Source organism: Telopea speciosissima, chromosome 9 (assembly GCF_018873765.1).
Source record: "Telopea speciosissima isolate NSW1024214 ecotype Mountain lineage chromosome 9, Tspe_v1, whole genome shotgun sequence".
NCBI lineage: Eukaryota > Viridiplantae > Streptophyta > Magnoliopsida > Proteales > Proteaceae > Telopea > Telopea speciosissima.
The window spans coordinates 42507363-42527545 of record NC_057924.1 but is presented as its reverse complement, the minus strand read 5'-3'; the positions used below and the strand labels follow the sequence as shown (position 1 = coordinate 42527545).

The following is a 20183-nucleotide window of genomic DNA, read 5'->3' as shown; positions in this document are numbered from 1 at the left end:
TTGGGCCTTGTCGCCATACTCTAGGATTTTCTTTTGAAAGCACCTACAATTTCAAAATTCGATCGCGATGCTATCTCATCGTTACAATTTCAAAATTTTTGGTCTCGATGCCATCTCATCATTAAACTTTTAAAAAATTCGATCGCGTCGTCTCATCGTTAAACTTTCAAAATTTTCGGCCGCGATGCCTTCTCATCATTACACTTTTTAAATTTTTGATTGCAATGCCGTCTCATCGTTACACTTTTCAAATCGGTCGCGATGCCTTCTCATCGTTAAACTTTTCAAAAATTCAGTTGTGATGCCGTCTCATTGTTATACTTTCAAAATTTGGTTGCGATGCCATCTCATCATTACAATTTCAAAATTTTTGGTCGCAATGTTGTCTCATCGTTACACTTTTAAAAATTCAGTCACAATGCCACCTCATCGTTACATTTCCATAAATTCGATCGCGATACCGTCTCATCGTTACACTTTTAAAAAATTCAGTCGCGATGCCATCTCATCGTTACACTTTTCAAAAATTTGGTCGTGATGCCATCTCATCGTTACACGTTTCAAAAATTTGATCACGATGCTGTCTCATCGTTACACTTTTCAAATCGATCGCGATGCAATCTCATCGTTAAACTTTTCAAAAATTCGGTTGTGATGCCGTCTCATCGTTACACTTTTAAAAATTTGGTTGTGATGACGCCTCATCATTACATTTCTATAAATTAGGTCGCGATGCCGTCTCATTGTTACACTGTTCAAAAATTCGGTCGCGATGCCGTCTCATCATTACACTTTTCAAAAATTCGGTCGTGATGCCATCTCAACGTTACAATTTTAAAATTTTTCGGTCACTATGCCGTCTCATAGTTATAATTTCAAAAATTTGGTCACGATGCTGTCTCATCGCTACACTTGTCAAAAATCTGGTCGCGATGTCGTCTCATCATAACACTTTTCAAAAATTTGTCGCGCTGCTATCTCATCGTTATAATTTCAAAATTCGATCGCGATGCTGTCTCATCGTTACAATTTCAAAATTTTTGATTGCTATGCCGTCTCATTATTACATTTTCAAAAATTTTGCCGCGATACCGTCTCATCATTAAACTTTCAAAATTTTTAGTCGCAATGTCGTCTCAGCGTTACAATTTCAAAAATTCAGTCACGATGTCGTCTCATCATTTTACTTTTCAAAAATTCAGTCACGATGCCGTCTCATCGTTACACTTCAAAAAAATTTGATCGTGATGCCGTCTCAACGTTACACTTTTCAAAAATTCGGTCGCGATGCCATCTCATCGTTACACTTCTCAAAAATTTGGTCGCGATGTCTCATCATTACACTTTCAAAAGTCGATCGTGATGTCGTCTCATCGTTACAATTTCAAAATTTGATCGTGATGCCATCTCATTGTTTCAATTTCAAATTTTCGATCGCGATGTTGTCTCATCGTTACACTTTTCAAAAATTCGGTCACGATGTTGCCTCATCATACACGATCATCACTCGATTGCAATGTCGTCTCATCTTTGTACTTTTCAAAAATTCTGTCGGGATGCCATCTCATCGTTACACTTTCAAAATGTTTAGTTGTGATGCCGTCTCATCGTTACAATACTAACACATCACAAGAGTATAGGTAAAGCAATGTTTGAATGCCAGGAGGAAATCCGGCCAAGCAATGCCAAAAGATCAGGTTCCCGCCAAGCAATGTTCGAACACCAGGAGGAAATCTGGCCGAGCAATGCCCAAAGATTAGGTTCCCGCCAAGTACTGTTCGAATGCCAGGAGGAAATCCGGTCGAGCAATGTTCAAAGATCAGAACCCCTACAGGCAAGTATTTGAATGCCAGGAAAAAATCCAGCCGATCAATGTTGCCCCATCAGGTAAGTACATACTCAGGTAATGCCGTCTGAATTCTCAAAAAGGATTTACCAAATGGTTTGCCAAAGTGTTGTTTAAAAATCCGTCGCCCATGAGCAAAGTGATGGTAGTTTTCGTTCATTGAATGGTTTTTTCGAAACAAGGTTTTATCATTCAACTCCGTCACCTATGAGCAAAGTGGCGGTGATGGATGCTCCTGATGACAAAATATGCGATCTTTTATCTTTGCCCTTTGGCTATTGGCACAGGCCTCAGCCAAAGAGGAACAAACTATAGATGCTGAATTTTGTCACCCTCCCTAACGATGATGACAATCGGACGCAGAAGACTGGCAATGCCCCCGAAAACCAAACACATTACATCTCCTCCTGTCCTATAAAGCATACATCATGCTCGTGACCCCCAGACAATCCCAGACGTCTCACGTAGCCCCATGAGGAGGCATCATGGTCGCGGCCCTGTAAGGCAGTGCCCTATACCACGCAGTCCTACCACGTGGTGCCGTAACTTGTACGGCCCTGCCGTGTGGCCCCGCCGGCGTCCAAAATATGAGTTTTTTGTTTTTATTTTTGCTCTGCCGCGGCCCTGCACATTCTTCGTGGCGCTACTGAACCCAAACTTTGCCTATAAAAGGGGGTCACCCCCCACATTTGAGAATCAAAGTTTGTGGGAGAGGGGGCACCCCCAAAGCTTCAATTTTCCAATTTTTCCTTATTTTTCTCATTTCGGGGCTCTTCCCCAATCCAATTTCGAGCCTTCAAGCCTCATTCCTCTGTCCAAAGTCCGGACTATCCAAGTCTGGCTTTCTCAACCCTTTCTTGGCCAAATCTGGGAAACCTCCCGTGGCATAGCCACTTTGTCCGACCTTTGAGCCCCTAGTTTCCAAAGCCTTAGAATGTCGTTATTCTATCCAAGATCATAAGATCTGACACTCGCAAGCCGTTACTCTCTCCAATGAAGGGACAAAGTTAGTCTTTTGCCTCCACCTGATATGGGGGACGTCGTCCATTTTGCATAATTGCATTTATTTAAAGTGTATATGTATACATTTCCTTCTTTAACTTTTAAATTTTGTACAATGTAGTCTTTTCAAGTACTCCCGTGTAGTGTAAAGTAGTTAGTGTAACATAGTTTAATTTAATTAAATAGTTTGTGCATCATATTTAGTCATGCATGTGAGAATAGGACATTCATGAAGGGAGAATATTCGAAAACAAACATCTAGTAAAAAGATCGATTTATCCCGACAAGGTGGGTACCTAACACCTTCCCACTCTCATAATCTGACCATTTACCCTGAATCTCTGACCGGACCAACCGAACTCTCGTAGCCCTTCTAGGGCTACACCAATGGGTCCTAAGCCCTAACCCTAGGTGGCCACTCCATTTCATTTTATTGTATGACCCCCATAAATTAATACCATACCACTTGAGAAGATGCATTCCCTTCTCTCCCTCTCGAAATCAAAAGGAGTAAAAATTAAAAAAAAAAACCTCTGTGCGGCACCAAGCGCCAAAGGGAGATGGATCCTCACAGATTGATGTTATGAAATAGGTTTTGGATTGAAAAGGATCAGATGGATATAGAAAAATATCATAAAATAATGGAAAAGATAGAGGATAGGTGAGGATGAAAATAACTCCAAGAAAGTACTCTTCTAGGTCCTTTGGTTGAGGTAGGCTTACCAACTCTTCAAGGTTGATGGTGGCAACACTTTGAGGTCACCGGAGTATCTTCAATTCTTCAAGATCAAAGTTAAAACTCAGCTTGGTTTTAGAGGGAGGAACTCAACTTGGTTCACAAGAGTACTTGAGGCAACAATTGAGAATTTTATTCAAGAATAGGATCCTTACATGCAACATAGATAGGTCTTTTATAGAAAAATAAAGAAAATCCTAAAAGCTCCTACGCCGTTGATTTTCAAGGGTTGAGATTACATGCTTAATTCCAAGGAAATAAAAATTATAAAAAACAAATAACTAAAAGCAAATTCCAAGACATAGGGGTTGTTCCAATGTGCTTTCATGTAAGCGTCAAGGGTGAAGTGGGTATCTAATAGAAAAGACCTTAGAAGATGTTTGTTTCTTTATAGTCTTTTAGGAAGATTTTCTTGGACTAATAAAACTTTGTAGTCTTCAAGGAAGACTCTTGGGAGAAGCAGTTGAAGGAGTTGGATCAAGAGAATCTTTGGGAGAAGGGCAACCACATCATCTTTTACTATGGGAGTTGAAACAATCACCAAGGAGGATGCCACATCACCTTCTACTATGAAGCTTTTAACATATTAAACCCTAAGATTTTCTACTAATATCTCAGCCATCGACTCCAATTGAGCTTTAACAGCTGAGATTAAACCTTTACATTGCATAATAAAGATTAAAAAGATGTTAGTCATTGGCTTGCTTTGCATTATGGGTCAAGCCTAAGTACTAGGCCTTGGGCTGGACTTGAGCTTGAATATGGGCTGATCTTCTAACAATTATTTTGTGGTCTAAGTGGTCTTGGTACGGGCCTGCATCATTCTCCCCTTGTTCAAAATAATTCGTCCCTGAATTCTTATGCCACCCAAGAAGTATTCGAGCTCCATGGGGATCAAATGGAAGCTCAAGGATCACCTCATGCATGAGGCAACCTGCTTTAATGGGATTGAAGGCATGGAAATAAATTATTATGTTGGGAATAATGACACTCCATTTTGGTCCTTGAGTTGTTGGTATGGAGTGGTGCATATTGACAAAGTAGGTGCCCGCCATTGAGTCTCTAATAGTTTGGACTAACATTTAATGATATGATAGCGAAAGCATCTCCAAAAACCGATCAACATACATACCAAAGGTTTTATTCCACTGATTTGTGTCGTCGATACTCCAAACAAAGTTGATAATTAGATTGTCATTCCATGTCTCTTCAAAGATGAATTCAACCGGGAATGGGGGTAGGGGAACATGCCTTGTAAAAATGAGTGATGATGGTGGGGTGATGTCATCAAGGTGGAGAATAGAGTCTTCTATAAGTAGATCTTGAGGAATATCACCACTAACCTCTTGATGTACCTCACATTCCAATTCAATAGTTGGTTCAAGCAAGTTGAAGTCACTGTGTTCATAGGGTTCTTCTTCTGGGTATTTGAACACTAGTGGTTTACTCAAATCAAGGTCTGATACGAGTTCCTCAATACATTCATGTGTGTCGATGTGCTCATCTAGGTAGTCATCAAAAATAAGATTTGATTTCAGTTGAAGTTTCTGGGTGACGATATTTACAGTCGACTCATCTTTCAAAAAGACCATACGACTACCTTTATACTTAGGTGCCATCACAAGGTCTCCTCTCTTGCAAAGCTCTGATACCAAATGATGTAGGCGGCGGAAGTGTGAGACCGGGGGAGGTAAATTACATTTTTAAGGTGTAAGAAAGGGTAACAAGTATGGTTATAAAAATTGGTCGTAAGAAAGGAGAATTTGCACAACTCTTCAAGATTATATGGGCAATTTTCCAACACCTACTTAACAAATCTTCAAGGATGTAAGAGGGTGAAAAGCTCCAACTCTTCAAGGAAGGGATGAAACCCTTCAAAGTTTCAAAGAATAAACTCTTCTAGGTTCAAAAGGGAGAACTCATCATGGTTCTAACATATGCTTAAAGCAATTTTCATTCATCCAATTCTAGTCTCCATTATAAATAATATAGTCAGGTCTTTTATAGGCAAAGCAAGTGAAATCCTAAAAGTTCCTACGATATGTCAGCCCTTGATTCAAATAAGGTTGAGATTACATCTTAACTTAGGAAAAACTCTAAAGCTTCTTCTCCACTTTCTTGTTGGTTGTTCCAAGCATAGGTACAATGTCTTGATTCTTGTTTCAAGGTGCCTTGATTATTGTTTTGAGGAGTCTTGATGTTATTTTCAAAAGTCTTCATGTTGTCTTCAAGAAAGTGGGTGCCACATCATCATCCACTAAGAAGCTTTCCACATCATCAATCTACTAGGGTACATCAAGAGACATTGTAGAGATTCTCTACTAATAAGGCTAATCTTAGAATGGTTCTCTTTTGGTCTGGTGTTCTTGGACTTGAGTGGTCTTAGCTAAAAACCAACCTTGTTTGGGTAAATTTAATGATAAGGTCTTCAAGATGCAGGTTGGGCCTGCATCACTCATTTGCGAGGGGGAGTCTTAAAGGGGACTTGGGTTTCCTCCAGCCGTGGTGAGAGCTAGAGGATCCAGCCCAACAAAAATAGGAGGGTTTGGTCATTTCTCAGGGGGCCCACATGGGACCCACCTATGAAATGACCCAAACACCCCTTTGTTTGCTGGGCTGGATCCTTCGGCTCCCGCCACAGCTGGAGGAGAGCCAAATTGGTGCTAAAGGTGTACCATAGTGGTACATCTTTTCTATATGTACTTTGCTCTATTTCTTTTAAGTCTTTGGCAATTAGTAGGTTTTTTTTTTTTTTGGTAATAGTAATAAGTAGGTTTTAGGAGTTAGTAATTAGTTTCTTTCCCATTTTAAGTATGTTTCCTTTTCAGACTATATTTGTAAATTATCCAGGTTATAAATACTATCCGCATTCTAAAAAATGCTGTTGGAGAGGTGCTTACTGACTAGGACCAAATCAAAAACTATGTGGTAGATTTTTATGAGAATTTCCATAAGGCTGTGGAGGTAATGGAGCATGCGGAGTTACTGAACTACATACCTCGGGTTCTGGAGGAAGTAGATATTTTTCGCCTGGACGCGGTTCTGGTTGACTCGGAAATTAGAGTGGCTGTGTGGGACTTGGATCCAGACAGTGCGCTAGGACCAGATGGTTTCCCTGGGGCTTTCTTCAGATTCTGTTGGGGGATGGTTGGACCAGATGTTTGCATGACGGTGCAATTTTTCTTCTTTGCTAGCCACATCCCTACGGGAATTAATAACTGCCTACTGGCTCTTATCCCCAAAGTGGAGGGTGCTGCTTCTCTGGACAAATTTAGGCCCTTATGCATGGGGAATTTTTATTGTAAAATTCTCTCTAAGATTATGGCTAGGCGACTGGAGGTGGTCTTGCCCAGACTGATCTCAGAGGAACAGGGCGCTTTCTAAAAAGGGAAGGTCATCCATGATAACACTGCTATTGCTTCAGAGCTAGCAAATTTAATGTCCTCTGCCACAAGAGGAGGAGGCTTGGGGCTGAAAATCGACTTTCAGAAAGCCTATGACACAATTTCGTGGGACTTTACTTTTAAAGTGGTCCTCAAATTTGGGTTTTCGGAAAGGTGGATAAATTGGCTGCGTCAATTGCTCACCTCCACTAGAATTTCAGTGCTAATGAATGGAGGCCCGGTGGGTTTCTTCCGTGTGGAACGTGGGCTGCGTCAGAGTGATCCTATCCCGCCCATAATTTTCATAATTGCGGAGGAGGTCTTGTGTAGGGGGCTTAAAAGGTTGTTGGCAAAAAAGAAAATTCTTTCCCTTCGAGGCTCGCCAGGTGTGCAAACTCTGGGACATTGCCTGTTTGCAGACGACATCTTTATTTTTACTAATGCCTCTATAAGGTATGTCAGGAATCTCAAAGATTTCCTCTGCAGGTACCAAGAATTCTCAGGTCAAAGAATAAATCTATAAAAAATTAAATTATCATTGGGAACCATCTCGCCTCAAAGACGCCAAGCTATAGTGGAGGTGCTTCAAATTCCAGTCTGTAATTTCCATACTAGATACCTTGGAGTGGAGATTTCAAAAGGTCGTGTTAGAAAAAATATGTTGCTCCCCGTGCTTGACAGAGTCCGAAATAAACTTGCGGGTTGGAAAGGAAAACTCTTATCTATAGCGGGGCAAGTGGAACTTGTGAAGTCAATAATGTCTAGCATGCCTCTGCACAGCTTCGTAGTATACTGGTGGCCCTCATCCCTCATCGTGACTCTAGAACGATGGATGAGGAATTTTATTTGGACGGGAGATGGGGAAACTGCTAAAGCTATTACTGTTAGCTGGGACAATATCTGCAGACCTAAGGAGGAAGGGGGCCTCGGGATTAGGAGACTCAGGGATGTCAATAAGGCCATGTTAAGCAAGACAACCTAGAAGATTAGGAATGAAGCTTCAAGTTCCAGCACCTTTCTTAGACATCGCTTCGTCAATAAGTGGGGTAATATTCGTCCAGGCTATAGAGCATCTTCTATTTGGCCGGGGGTTAGAAGAATGTGGTCTTTTGTGGTAGCTAATGAACGATGGATCTTGGGGAATGGTAAGAACATCAATTTTTGGTTGGATAGATGGTTGGGCCCAAATTCCATTAAAGATACCCCCCGCCTCAGTGATGATTTCTTCATTAATGATGGGCCCAAAGTAGGGAACTTTATTGATTCTGGGGTTTGGAGATTACCGTCGGTCACTTCGACAGCAATGACCGAGGTGTTTCAGGTGATAAAAAATACCCAAATTCTGATTTATGATGTGGAGGACACAGTTCACTGGTGCCTATCGAATTCGGGTGAGTTCACCACTACCTCGGCATGGGAAGGTATTACGAAAAAATTCCCAAAAGTCCCCTGGAATCAACTGATTTGGCATAAAAATCTTCAACTACGTCATTCTATGGTTGGTTGGAGGATAGCTCATGGAAAGCTCCCCACTAATGAGAAATACCAAAAGCGTGGAATTGGCCTTGCCTCCAGATGCAATCTATGTAAGAAGGATAGTGATTCTTTACATCCCATTTTTCTCAATTGTGATTTTAGCACTGCTGTATGGAGAGAGTTCTCTTCCTAGTTTGGCCATGTCTGGGGTAGACCCTCCACTATTTCGGATCTTTTTGAGTGGTGGAAAAGAAAATGGAGGTGCTCGAACATCAAAGAACCTTGGGCTGCAGGTGTTATTGTCATTTGTGCTATCTTATGGGAGGAGTGTAATAGAAGATGTCATGAGGGCTTTTCTCGCAGTCTGAGGAAGATAATGGATTGTATTAAAGGGGAAATAAGGGATTGTAACTTTGTGATCAAGGGCATTAAGAACCTCCAAGACTTGAGTTGTGTCAGAACTATAGGCCTGGTAACCTCTACCTCTGCCTCCAGTGGCATATTAGAGGTGTCCTGGTGCAAACCTTTCCCCCCAACGGGATCAAGCTCAACATTGATGGTAGCTCTCTTAGGAACCTGGGCAGGGCGAGGGCGGGTGGTGTCTTTTCCAATCACCACACTCAAGTGGTGCACTCCTTCAACAAGTCTTTAGGGGCTACCAGCAGTTATGTAGCAGAATTTGAGGCCCTGATGGAAGGTCTTCTCATTGCGAAGCAGTTGGGGATTAGGGAGCTGTGGATTGAATCTGATTCGGCTTCATTGGTCTATCCATTCCTCAAACATCCCATAGTTTGTACTTCAAAGATGGCAAGTGCTCAAGCCGTATTTGGCGTCTTGCAACTGGAAAATTTCTCATTGTTACAGGGAAGCTAATCCCATTGCTGATTACTTGGTAAAGCGGGCAGCTAAGACTGGGGAATTGGTTTCCAACAGTGCCCTCCCAAGATACATTGAAGATCAGCTGGCTCATGATGCCATGGGTTTGCCTTGATTTAGATTTCAGTAATGTGGGGTTCATCCTTGTTTTCTACCACCTTCCTTAGTGGTTTTTTGAGGTTGGGTGCTAGTGCCTGGACTTAGTTCCTTTTGTATTTCTTTTGGTTCTCTTAATGCAATGATCCGTTAGCAAAAAAAAAATCCAGGTTATAAATGAAGGCTTAAATGTCGCAATGCGTGCAGAAGAATATCTTCACAGCACATTGGATCATTTTTATCCAATGATTTAGCTATGCTAAATCTCAGCCGTTAAACATGTTTGATCTCATACCTAAGACTGTGACAACAGGTCACTGAAGTTACTATCTTCCCCACCTCATCCTTCTGTGAAACCGTTCTTTTCTCACCCGAAGCTTGTGAAAGGGTTTTCTCATTGATTAATAACTATTCTATTACACTAATATATATACAAGGCAAGATAATAACTGAACACTATAGTGTAGCTGACTCTAGTCAATCTACGTGACAACTGTACAAGATGCCTCGTTAGTGTGTGTGGCTGGATAGGTAGGACTCTCTACAACATGCCCCCTCAAGATCAGCCGTGGGGAACCAAGGGTGAGCTTGGACCAAAGATAGCCAAACCGTTGATGCAATAACCCTTTAGTGAAGATGTCAGCAAGTTGGTTAACAGTCGACACATAACGAACATGAAGTTGTTTTGAGGCGACCGTGTCACGAACAAAGTTGAAGTAGATCTCGATATGCTTGGTACGAGTATGAAACAACGGGTTGGCTGTAAGGTAAGTGGCGCCGATGTTATCACACCAGATAACCGGAGCTTGTGCCAAGAAAACACCTAGCTCACGAAAGCGAAGCCACACAAGTTGTAGTAACAGAGGCAACAGCATGATACTCTGCCACCGTCGAAGACCGGGAAACCATCTTCTTATGGGAAGACCAAGAGATCAAATGAGAACCAAGGTACACACAGTAACCAGAGGTGGATTTGCGATCAAGAGGGCAGCCAGCCCAATCAACATCCGAATAAGTGAGGAGGGAGATCACAGATTGCGTATGAAAAAAGAGAACATTAGTAGGCATGTGACACAGATAGCGCAAGATACACTTCACAGCAGCCCAATGGGCTTATGTCGGACTGTGCATGAACTGAGCAACCCGATTCACCACAAAACTAAAATCTGGCCGAGTGAGGGTTAGGTAATGGAGGGCCCCAACAACACGCCGGTACTCAGACCCATCCGGTAGGGGAGTCCTAGTAGTGAGAGCTAAGGGAACACCACTCGCAATGGGGATAGAGATGGACTTAGCCGAATCCATATGAGAGCTATGCAAGAGATTACGAATATACTTGCGCTGATTGAGGAATAAGCCAGCCGAGGTCGGGTGCACCTCCATACCCAAGAAAAAACTCAAGTCACCAAGTTCCTTGAGAGGAAACTCAATGAACATGTGTCGTGTTAGAGCAGCCATAGCCGTAAAATCATTCCCAGTAGGCACCAAATCATCAATATATATCAAGAGATACAGAACAGTGGTAGTGCAACGGTATATAAAGAGGTAAACATTAGTCTTTAAGGCATAGAACCTGTAGGAGAGCAAGAAACCACTCAATTGGTTGAACCATTCCCGGGGCGTTTGGCGTAAGCCATAGAATGATTTACGTAAACGGCATACATGAGAGGCTGCAGCCGGGTCAATGAACTCGAGTGGCTGACACATAAACACCATTTCCGATAAGGTCCCATGCAAAAATGCATTTTGGATGTCAAATTGTTTTAAGGGCCACTGGTTGGTAACCGCCAAAGACAAGATCAGCCGGATCGTGGTGGACCGAATAACTGGGCTAAATGTTTCATTGAAGTCCACAACAGGGCGCTGATGGCAGCCCTTGGCCACAAGATGGGCTATGTAACGCTCAATAGACCCATCAGCCTTTCGCTTAAGACAAGAGATCCACTTGCACCCCACAATATTTTGTTTTAGAGTAGGGGGAACTAAATCCCAGGTACCATTCTGGAGCAAAGCATCAAACTCCTCTTACATAGCCTCCCGCCATGGAGATGTATGGCCTGAGTGTAGCTCGTTGGTTCAACCAAATCAAAGGAGGATGGATGTGAGGTGCTAGCCAAATTCAAGTGTTGGGTGTGGTGAATGGAACCAGTTCTACTGCAAGTAGTCATAGGATGAGCAGGAAGCAAAGGCCCAGAAGGAGGAGGCTCATTTGTGCGTATAGAGGGCAGACTAAGCGCTGGTAAAATGGTAGGTGGGTTGGATGGGCTGGGTGGAGCAGTAGATGGGCCTAACACTGAACTAGGAAGGGCAGCAGAGGAACATCCAGGTGGCTAGGTGATGGGCCAGTGGATGGGCCAGGAGTAAAGGTAGGTGATGATGTAGTCGATGGACGTGGTGGAGGAGAAGAGGGAAGCAACACAGGTGGTGGACTAAAGAACCAAGGATCTAAGTGGGTAGAGGACGATGCATCCCAGGTGTGAGTGGCAGACAGGGGAAATGTAGCCTCATCAAAGACAACATGCCTAGCAACAAACATCTGTTTGGAGGCCATATCCCAACAGTTATACCCCTTGTGAGTGCAGGAATATCTAAGAAATAGACACGGCCGAGAGTATGAATCAATGCATAGGGTCGAAGCCACGGATAACATAGGCACCCAAATGTGCACAAAAAACCATAATCTGGAACTGCGTGAAACAACCGCTGAAAAGGACTCTGGGATCCAATTAGTGGGGATGGAAGCCTATTGATCAAGTATACAGCAGTAAGGAAGGCAAGTGTCCAAAATGCAGCAGGGACATTAACATTGTTGAGGAAAGGACCTCACACACTCCTTTGTGGTTTTGATGATAACAAATAAAACCTTGTGTACTAACTCTTGTTCTAGATGTTTAATAAGTCTAGATAAATAAGAAGCCCTCTACAAGAGCATGGCAACAAGTGAGGGGGGGACCAAACTCAAGAGTACATACACACATGCAACACAAGCACTTCAATTCATGCTTGGAAGGAATTCAAACTAAGCTATGACATATTCAAGACATCAAGCACTCAAAGACTTGAAGACTTGAAGAAATGTTGAAATTGTATTTTAATTTGTACAAAGATGTATTAAGGTTTTAATTCAATGTATTGCACACACACACGCATGCATACATGAAGAAAGGCCTTAGGAGGTGAAAAATAACCCAATTCCATGTGCCCATGCCAATTGGACATCACCCCGTATCAGCCCTTTAAAGGACTTGCAGAATTCACACAAGTCTGCTGATTCAGTATACCGAATCTGAATCCGGCATACCGGATCACATTAAACTTTTAGATGTACAGTCATAGAGAACAAACAGAGTACTCCGGATTGGATCCAGCATATTGAATCATGATCCGGCATACCGAATCATGATCCAGCATACCGAATCCAAATTTGACTGTTATATTCTGACTGTTCAGACAAAGGCTTAAATTAGGTAATTTGGTAATCCGACATATCGGATTAGCTTTGGCTTTGGAATCTAATCTCAAATTAGAATCCTAATTAAATTAAGCCACCTAGCCTATATATACCCACTTGTTTAAGGCTCTAAACACCACTGCTAATCACAATTAAGAGCCTCCAATACAAGTTACTTCCAAGTGAGAATTCAAGCATCCATTCAAGGTATAGTCTTCACAAGCTTCCTTCATTCACTTTGTATTAAGCTTCAAAGATTGAAAGGTAGCAAAACTCTACTAAGGTTTGAGGTAACTCTAATCTTTAGTACCACTTTTGCATATTTTATATAAATAGGTTGAGTTCTCTTGCTCAGAATCAAGAGTAGGTTGAATCCTCTTGCTCATTAATCAAGATTAGTTGTTGTTGAGTTCTCTTGCTCATTCATCAAGATTTGTAAGAGTTCTCTTGCTTTGAATCATGAGTAGGTTGAGTCCTCTTGCTCATTAATCAAGATTAGTTGTTGTTGAGTTCTCTTGCTTATTAATCAAGATTTGTACGAGTTCTCTTGCTCATACTCAAGATTCTTTTTAGTGAAATTCTTTCTAAGGTGAGAGGAGTGGACGTAGGCAAGTATTGGCCGAACCACTATAAATCTCTTGTGTTATCTTTGTTTATTGCTTGTCTTTTCATTGATAACTTATTTATTTCTGCAATAATTTTTGTATTCCCTACCTTCACCTATTCAACCCCCTCTAGGTGATTTCACAAACATGAAGGAGAAGAGCAAGGCGAGACTCGGTAATGTTTCAGTGCTTGTGTTCTGCAGCACCATTTTGTGCCTGAGTGTGAGGAAAAGATACCCGTTTGGATATACCATGAGATTGTAGAAAGGAATCCATGGCCTGAAATTCTCCCCTACCATCAATTTGAACACACTTGATAGTCTGGGAAAAATAATTTTCAACAAGGGTTTTAAAACGTGTAAACAAAGAAAGTACATCAGATTTATGATGCATAGGAAACAACCACACATAACGACTAAAATCACCAACGAACACAACATAGTAGCTATAATTGTCCACAGATACAACCGAGGTTGGGCCCCAAACATCACAGTGTATCAAATCTAAGGGATACAAGCTTATTGAATCAGAAAGAGAAAGAGGGAGCCTATGGCTCTTGGAGCAAGCGCAAGCCCCACACAGAGAATGTGTTGTGGTGTAGATGGGTAAGGCAAACTTGTGTATGATACTTCGAACTGTCTTGAATGAAGGATGGCCAAGTCTGGAATGCCAAGCAGCCAGAGGTATCCGAACAGCAGAGAAAGACATTGTGGAAATGCCCCTGGTTAATGGCAGTTCATAGAGGCCATTACTACTCTGGCCTCGGTATAATGTCTGGCCCGTCTTGTTGTCCTTGATCAGGAAAAATGAAGAGTGAAACTCAAGATGAACATTGTTATCCAAACAAAATTTATGAACTGAGAGTAAATTGCGATGGATTGTAGGTACTAATAACACATTTTGTAAAGTAAAATCATGAGCAGAACAGGAAACATGACAAGTACCAATATGAGTAATGGAGAGGCGACTACCATTACCTACAACATCTGATCAGAGCCAGAGTAGGGAGAAGAAATAGCCAAGTTACTAATGTCTGCAGTGATATGGTTATTAGAACCAGTGTCCAACAGCCACAGAGAAGAAGGAGAAACAGAAACAGAGGAGCAGGAAGGAAAACACGTACCAACAAATGCCTGGTTGAAACGTTGGGGACAATGGGAGGCAACATGACCAGATTGAGTACAAATCTGACATACCATTGAAGAGTGCAGTAGGGCACAGTAGGGGTGTCAACGGGCCAATTCGGGCCGATTTCGGTTTGGGCTTTTCGATTTCGGTGTGACTTTTATAGAAACCGAAACCAAACCATTAAAAAATATTCGGTTTCGGTGCGATTTTGGTTTCGGTGCGGTTTGGTTTCGTGTCGGTTTCGATTTATGATAACGGGTTGATATCGATTTGGATTCGGTTTGGTACCAATTTTATATAACTAGTAAGGTCCGATTAGTGCTAATTTTTCTTCTCTTTCTCTTTTAAGTACATAAAATATTTCAAATACAATGCATCTTTGTATCCTATGTCCTATGGCCTATGGATACAATTGGTTGGGTAATCACTAACAAAGGATATGAGATAAAGTGAAAAACTATCACAACACATTTAGGGGGCAATGGGGCATTAGGCATTTATTGATTTACTCATTTATCGGGTTAGGTCGGTTTGGTTTGGGTTCGAGCCTAACGGTTCGGGCTACCGGTGCACCGTTGGGCTAGCCCAAACCAAACCAAACCGTTTGCCTTTCTGGATCCACAAACCAAACCGAACCATTAAGAGTTCGGTCCGGTGTGATCCGGGCTCATTCGGGCTGGTTCGGGCCGGTTTCATCGGTTCGGGTTGGGTATCGCCACCCCTAGGGCACAGCAACGGAAGAAGAGGGCCATGAACATTAGGGTAGTTCTGCGAGCCACCAAAGAACTGATCAGACCAAGGAATGTAAGAACCAGAAGAGCGATAGGAGGATCTAGCATTCTGATCCAAGTACTGAGGTTTCTTGGAGTTATTGGTCTAGTAATTATTGAAGTACCAACGACCACCACCATGATAACGAGAACCACCGCGGGAATGACGATTAGATTTGGAATTATCCACAGATCTTGCAGAGTCAGGGGATGAGCCATACTGTGTAGCAGCCATATTCACAGTAGAGACCGGAAAGACACCGTCAGAGGAGCGCAAGAAGCTCTCATGGCTGAGAACCAAACCAAAAAGCTCCACAAAGGTAACCCTAGTAGGCCGGAGCCGAATGGATGTCGCAAAATAGCGATAATTAGTGCCAAGACCGCGAAGCACAGTCAACACATGGTCTTCGTCGCCGATCGGCTGGTCGATTGCAGCCAACGTATCAGCAATAGAGAGTGTAGAGAGAGGATAATCTGTTATAGAATCAGATCCACACCGCAGACGAAAGAGACGGTCCTTTAGATCCATGATCCGAGTGCGGGAATAAGGCGCGAAGACACGAGCTAGAGTATCCCAGGCATCATGAGAGGTCGCCGCACTAACAATATGAGAGACAGTAGCTTCAGAGAGAGAAGCAATGATCCAGCTCAGGATGAGTTGATCTTGCCACTCCCAAAGAATTGCAGCAACATCAGGTGCAGAGACGCCGGAGCTAGTAGAATCAGAAGAGCTACCGGAGGTTATATCCACGCAACAAAGGCACGAATTGTGCCCGCCGGAGCATATAATTGGAAGCACCAAGCGTCAAAGGCAGTTGCGGTGACATATTAGCAGAAACAAGCGCTAGAGTTGTCGTCGGAGATGTGGAAGGCGACACCATGGCAAGAAGAAATCAAGAAGAGAAAAGATGATGACTGAAAGGACCAAGAACCAAGAAATGAGAAAAGTAGACAAGAACCAAGAAACGGAAACGAGACACAGGAACCAAGAAGAGACGCTTTTAAGTCCTGATACCATGTGAAAGGATTTTCTCATTGATTAATAACTGAGCTATTACACTGATATATAGATATATACATGGCAAGATAATAACTGAACACTATAGTGTAGCTGACTCTAGTCAATCTACATGACAGCTGTACAAGATGCCTCGTTAGTGTGTGTGGCTGGACAGGTAAGACTCTCTACAACAAAGCTATCATTCATCAAAATGCCATCCTCACACCCAATGTCTTTGTGGAACCATTCTTTTCTCAATCTGAGCATTTTTTTTTATCTCTTCATGATAAGAAGAATTAAGGAAAACCTATTCTAGCAAAATTCCACCATCCCCTTAGTTTGCCCCATTTAACAAATTCTTCAGAACATTGAAAAATTAGCAAATCGTTGTTCTGGATAATCAAAGCCCAAATTTCTAAACATAAATACGAAACAGAAGCTTTAGGTAAGGGAATCAGGAAAAACACGAAAAAGAAGATAGGATCATCTACTAATTGTAGCAAAAATAAAATAAATCTAAATTGTACATCTGAATATTTACATGAGAAAAATTCTCTCAAAGGGCCTCAAAAACCCATCCCTCTTCTGCCCATCTAGATATCTAAGTACAGACCCTTCAAATCCATCTTTCCAGATCGAATAAAAAAGAAATGCAAACTCCCACACACACATCATTCAAAGTTCAAACAGAGGTGTTACCAAAAAAAAAAAGTTCAAACAAAGGGACTCAGTAATGGATTCGTTTGGGCTGTGCGAAGTGAGCTGCAAAACTTTCACCGCCAAGAGAAAAAACACAGCAAAAGAATCTGCCAACTCTATCACGACTATTCTCGCCTTCACCTTCACCTTCCCCTCTCCGGAATATACCACCTTGAATGAGTTCAATCTTGGTGTTAAGTTCCCGTATCCGTTCGTCATCATTCTTGTCTCTCTTACCTTCACTTCTACCTTTTCTTCTTCTTCTCACTCACGGAAAGCACGGACCAAAGCGGTGGTGCCCTCTCTCCGCGGCTGAGACAAGAAGAGTTGCTCCTCAGCTCAAATTTCCGACGGGAAGAGCACAGGCTACTTAATCTAGAAACTGAACCCACTTCATAGAAGCTGTCACAGCCAGTAATAGATGACCAGATGTACATTCATTGAATGGTTGAGATTAATCTCATGGTTAATCAACGGTTAATATTTAAGTAGGTGGAAATAAGTTTGCAGGACGTACCATCCGGAAAAAGATCTTGTGCAGCCGAGGCGGGAGCTGCATAGGTGCACCACCGCTGAACAATAACAAAAAAAAAGGGGTACGGTAGTCACAGGTGGGTCCTACCTGGGCCCCACATGTGAAATGACCACCTCCCCTTGTATTTGGGGTGGTTTTTTTGCTGCACCTGTGCAGCTCTCGTCACGGCTGCACAAGAGCCAAGTCCCATACCACCCACCCATAAATAAAAGGGAATAGACCATGATAGATCTCTACGCTGAGTCTATTGTGGTTCAGCATCCTTCTTCTTTTCTTCCATCGTTTATCCTTCTTACTCTTCTTCTCCTAAGCTTTGATTACTGGTATTACTGATTTATATTACGCTACAGCGATCTTTACTATGCAGGAGTTAGTAACTACTTGTTTATGTACTGCAGCTGATAAACCATGGAGTCAGCTCTTCACTGGTTGAGAAAACAAAGTTGGAGATTCAAGAGTTCTTCAAGCTACCAATGGAAGAGAAAAAGAAGTTCTGGCAGCAACCAGGAGATTTGGAAGGCTTTGGGCAGGCCTTTGTTGTATCTGTGGAGCAGAAACTTGATTGGGGAGACATGTTCTTCTTGGTAACCCAGCCAACATACCTACGGAAGCCCCAATTATTTCCCAAACTCCCCCTTCCTTTCAGGTTTAGTATCTCTCTCTCTCACAAATTTGCTAATTAACTACCTATTTATATGCTAAAATGTCTTCTCTTGCAGAGACACATTGGATGTTTATTCGTTGGAGCTGAAAAAGATTGCCATGGCCATATTGGAACAGATGGGGAAAGCCCTGAAGATGGAGACTGGTGAGATAATAGAGCTGTTTAGTGATGGGATGCAATCAATGAGAATGAATTACTATCCTCCATGTCCTCGACCAGAGCAAGTAATTGGACTTTCACCACACTCAGATGCGGTGGGTTTAACCATTCTCCTTCAACTTAACGAAATGGAAGGACTTCAGATAAGAAAAGATGGGAACTGGATTCCAATTAAACCTCTTCCAGATTCTTTTATAGTCAACATTGGAGACATCATGGAGGTAAAGACTACATATTCTTAGTGTCTTGGTCTTCATGTTATTGGTCTTCAGCCATTCACATATATAGGTGATTTGATTTCTTTGTTATGATAGATTGTGAGCAATGGGACATACCGCAGCATTGAGCACAGGGCAACAGTGAACTCAGAGAAAGAGCGACTCTCTATGGCGACATTCTACAGCCCAAATCCTGATAAAGAAGTGGGCCCTGCAAGAAGCTTGATCGGACCAGGTAGACCAGCATTGTTTAGAAGAGTAGGGGTTGAAGATTACATCAAGGCACTCTTTTCTCGGAAGCTTGATGGAAAAGGTTATATTGAAGTCCTGAGGATTCAAAACGGGGAAGGCAGTGCTAATTGAGGATATTATGCTTATAACTTAAAGATTCAATAAGTTGTTAAATGCTAATAAGCATATAAATAAATTGGACTTTGCTCTGAACTTGCCAATGTGTTGTCATGTTTAATAAAAGTTGGGGTTTGTTCAAGTGCGACTGTAATAAAAATAATGTTGAATGTTACGATTGGAAGAACTCACCCTCATAAATCGGTCTACAAGGGGAGGATCGATGTGGGACTATTGCACATAACATTACCCCACCCTTTAACGGCCGACGTCCTCGTCAGCCCACTCTGGATCAGGTAGCCCTTTCTAGGCGGCTCCACTCTGTTCCAGGACCCTTTCCCGGCGGCAGGTAGCCCTTTCCTAGCGGCTCACACTTTGGCACCAGGTCGCCCGTCCCAAGTAGCTAACCGCAAAGGACGGGTCAATGAAAGCACCAATGTTACGATGGGAAGAACTCACCCTCATAAACCGGTCTACAAGGGGAGGGAACCCAATATTATATATGCCCACATCCAATCCCATATGGGACCGATGTGGGACTATTGCACATAACATTGAAGTATTGAAGATTGGTTCGGTTCAGTTTTTCTTCTGGTTTGGTTTTCTTGGTAAAGTATGTAACGAAAATAATGTTGAAGTATTGAAGATTTGTTCTGGTGTGATTGAAATGAAAATAATCTATGCATTTTTAATTCAAAATTGCATCTATCTGTGTTGAAAATTAGAGCACATCAATAGGTCTGGGACCTTGGATGTTTTCATATTAAACTTCTCTAAGGTTTTTTATATAAGAGAAAGCTTGGCTGAAACCTAAATTGTACAACAAATAATTATAAAAAAAGATTATTTTTCTTCTTCAAGGTTGGAACTCAGCTATTGAAGATGATGTATTCGGCGTAGATCATATTCAAGAATTGCATTCTTCTGGACGAACACACAATCAATGTGTCATAGGTAACTACAAATTCCCGTTATTAGTTTTAATGTATGTGTTCATTGAGATTCTTGGCTGTAAAATTTTTTTAGATGTATATTGTACTGAATCACTTTCGCTGCAGCATTTAACAAGGCCTTCCAGCAGAGCAACCTCCTTAAGCTTGCCAAGTGAAGGTGGAGAGGGAGTATGATGATCAGTGGGAGACAAGGAAGGTTTTTTCTAAAGGTTTAAGCCCAAGAGCAAGTGAAAGGTGG

The 20183-nt window shown here is 42.1% G+C and overlaps 1 protein-coding gene across 1 annotated transcript in view; it reads left to right on the top strand.

The window, feature by feature from the left end:
* Positions 1-19124, top strand: part of LOC122640480 (protein SRG1-like) — a 42729-nt gene extending 23605 nt beyond the window's left edge. The window contains exons 2-4 of the mRNA XM_043833694.1: positions 18002-18249; positions 18323-18647; positions 18741-19124. Coding sequence (XP_043689629.1) covers positions 18002-18249; positions 18323-18647; positions 18741-19007 — 840 coding nt within the window. The 3' untranslated portion in view covers positions 19008-19124. The remainder of the gene's footprint in view (positions 1-18001; positions 18250-18322; positions 18648-18740) is intronic.
* The last annotated feature ends 1059 nt before the right edge of the window (positions 19125-20183 follow it).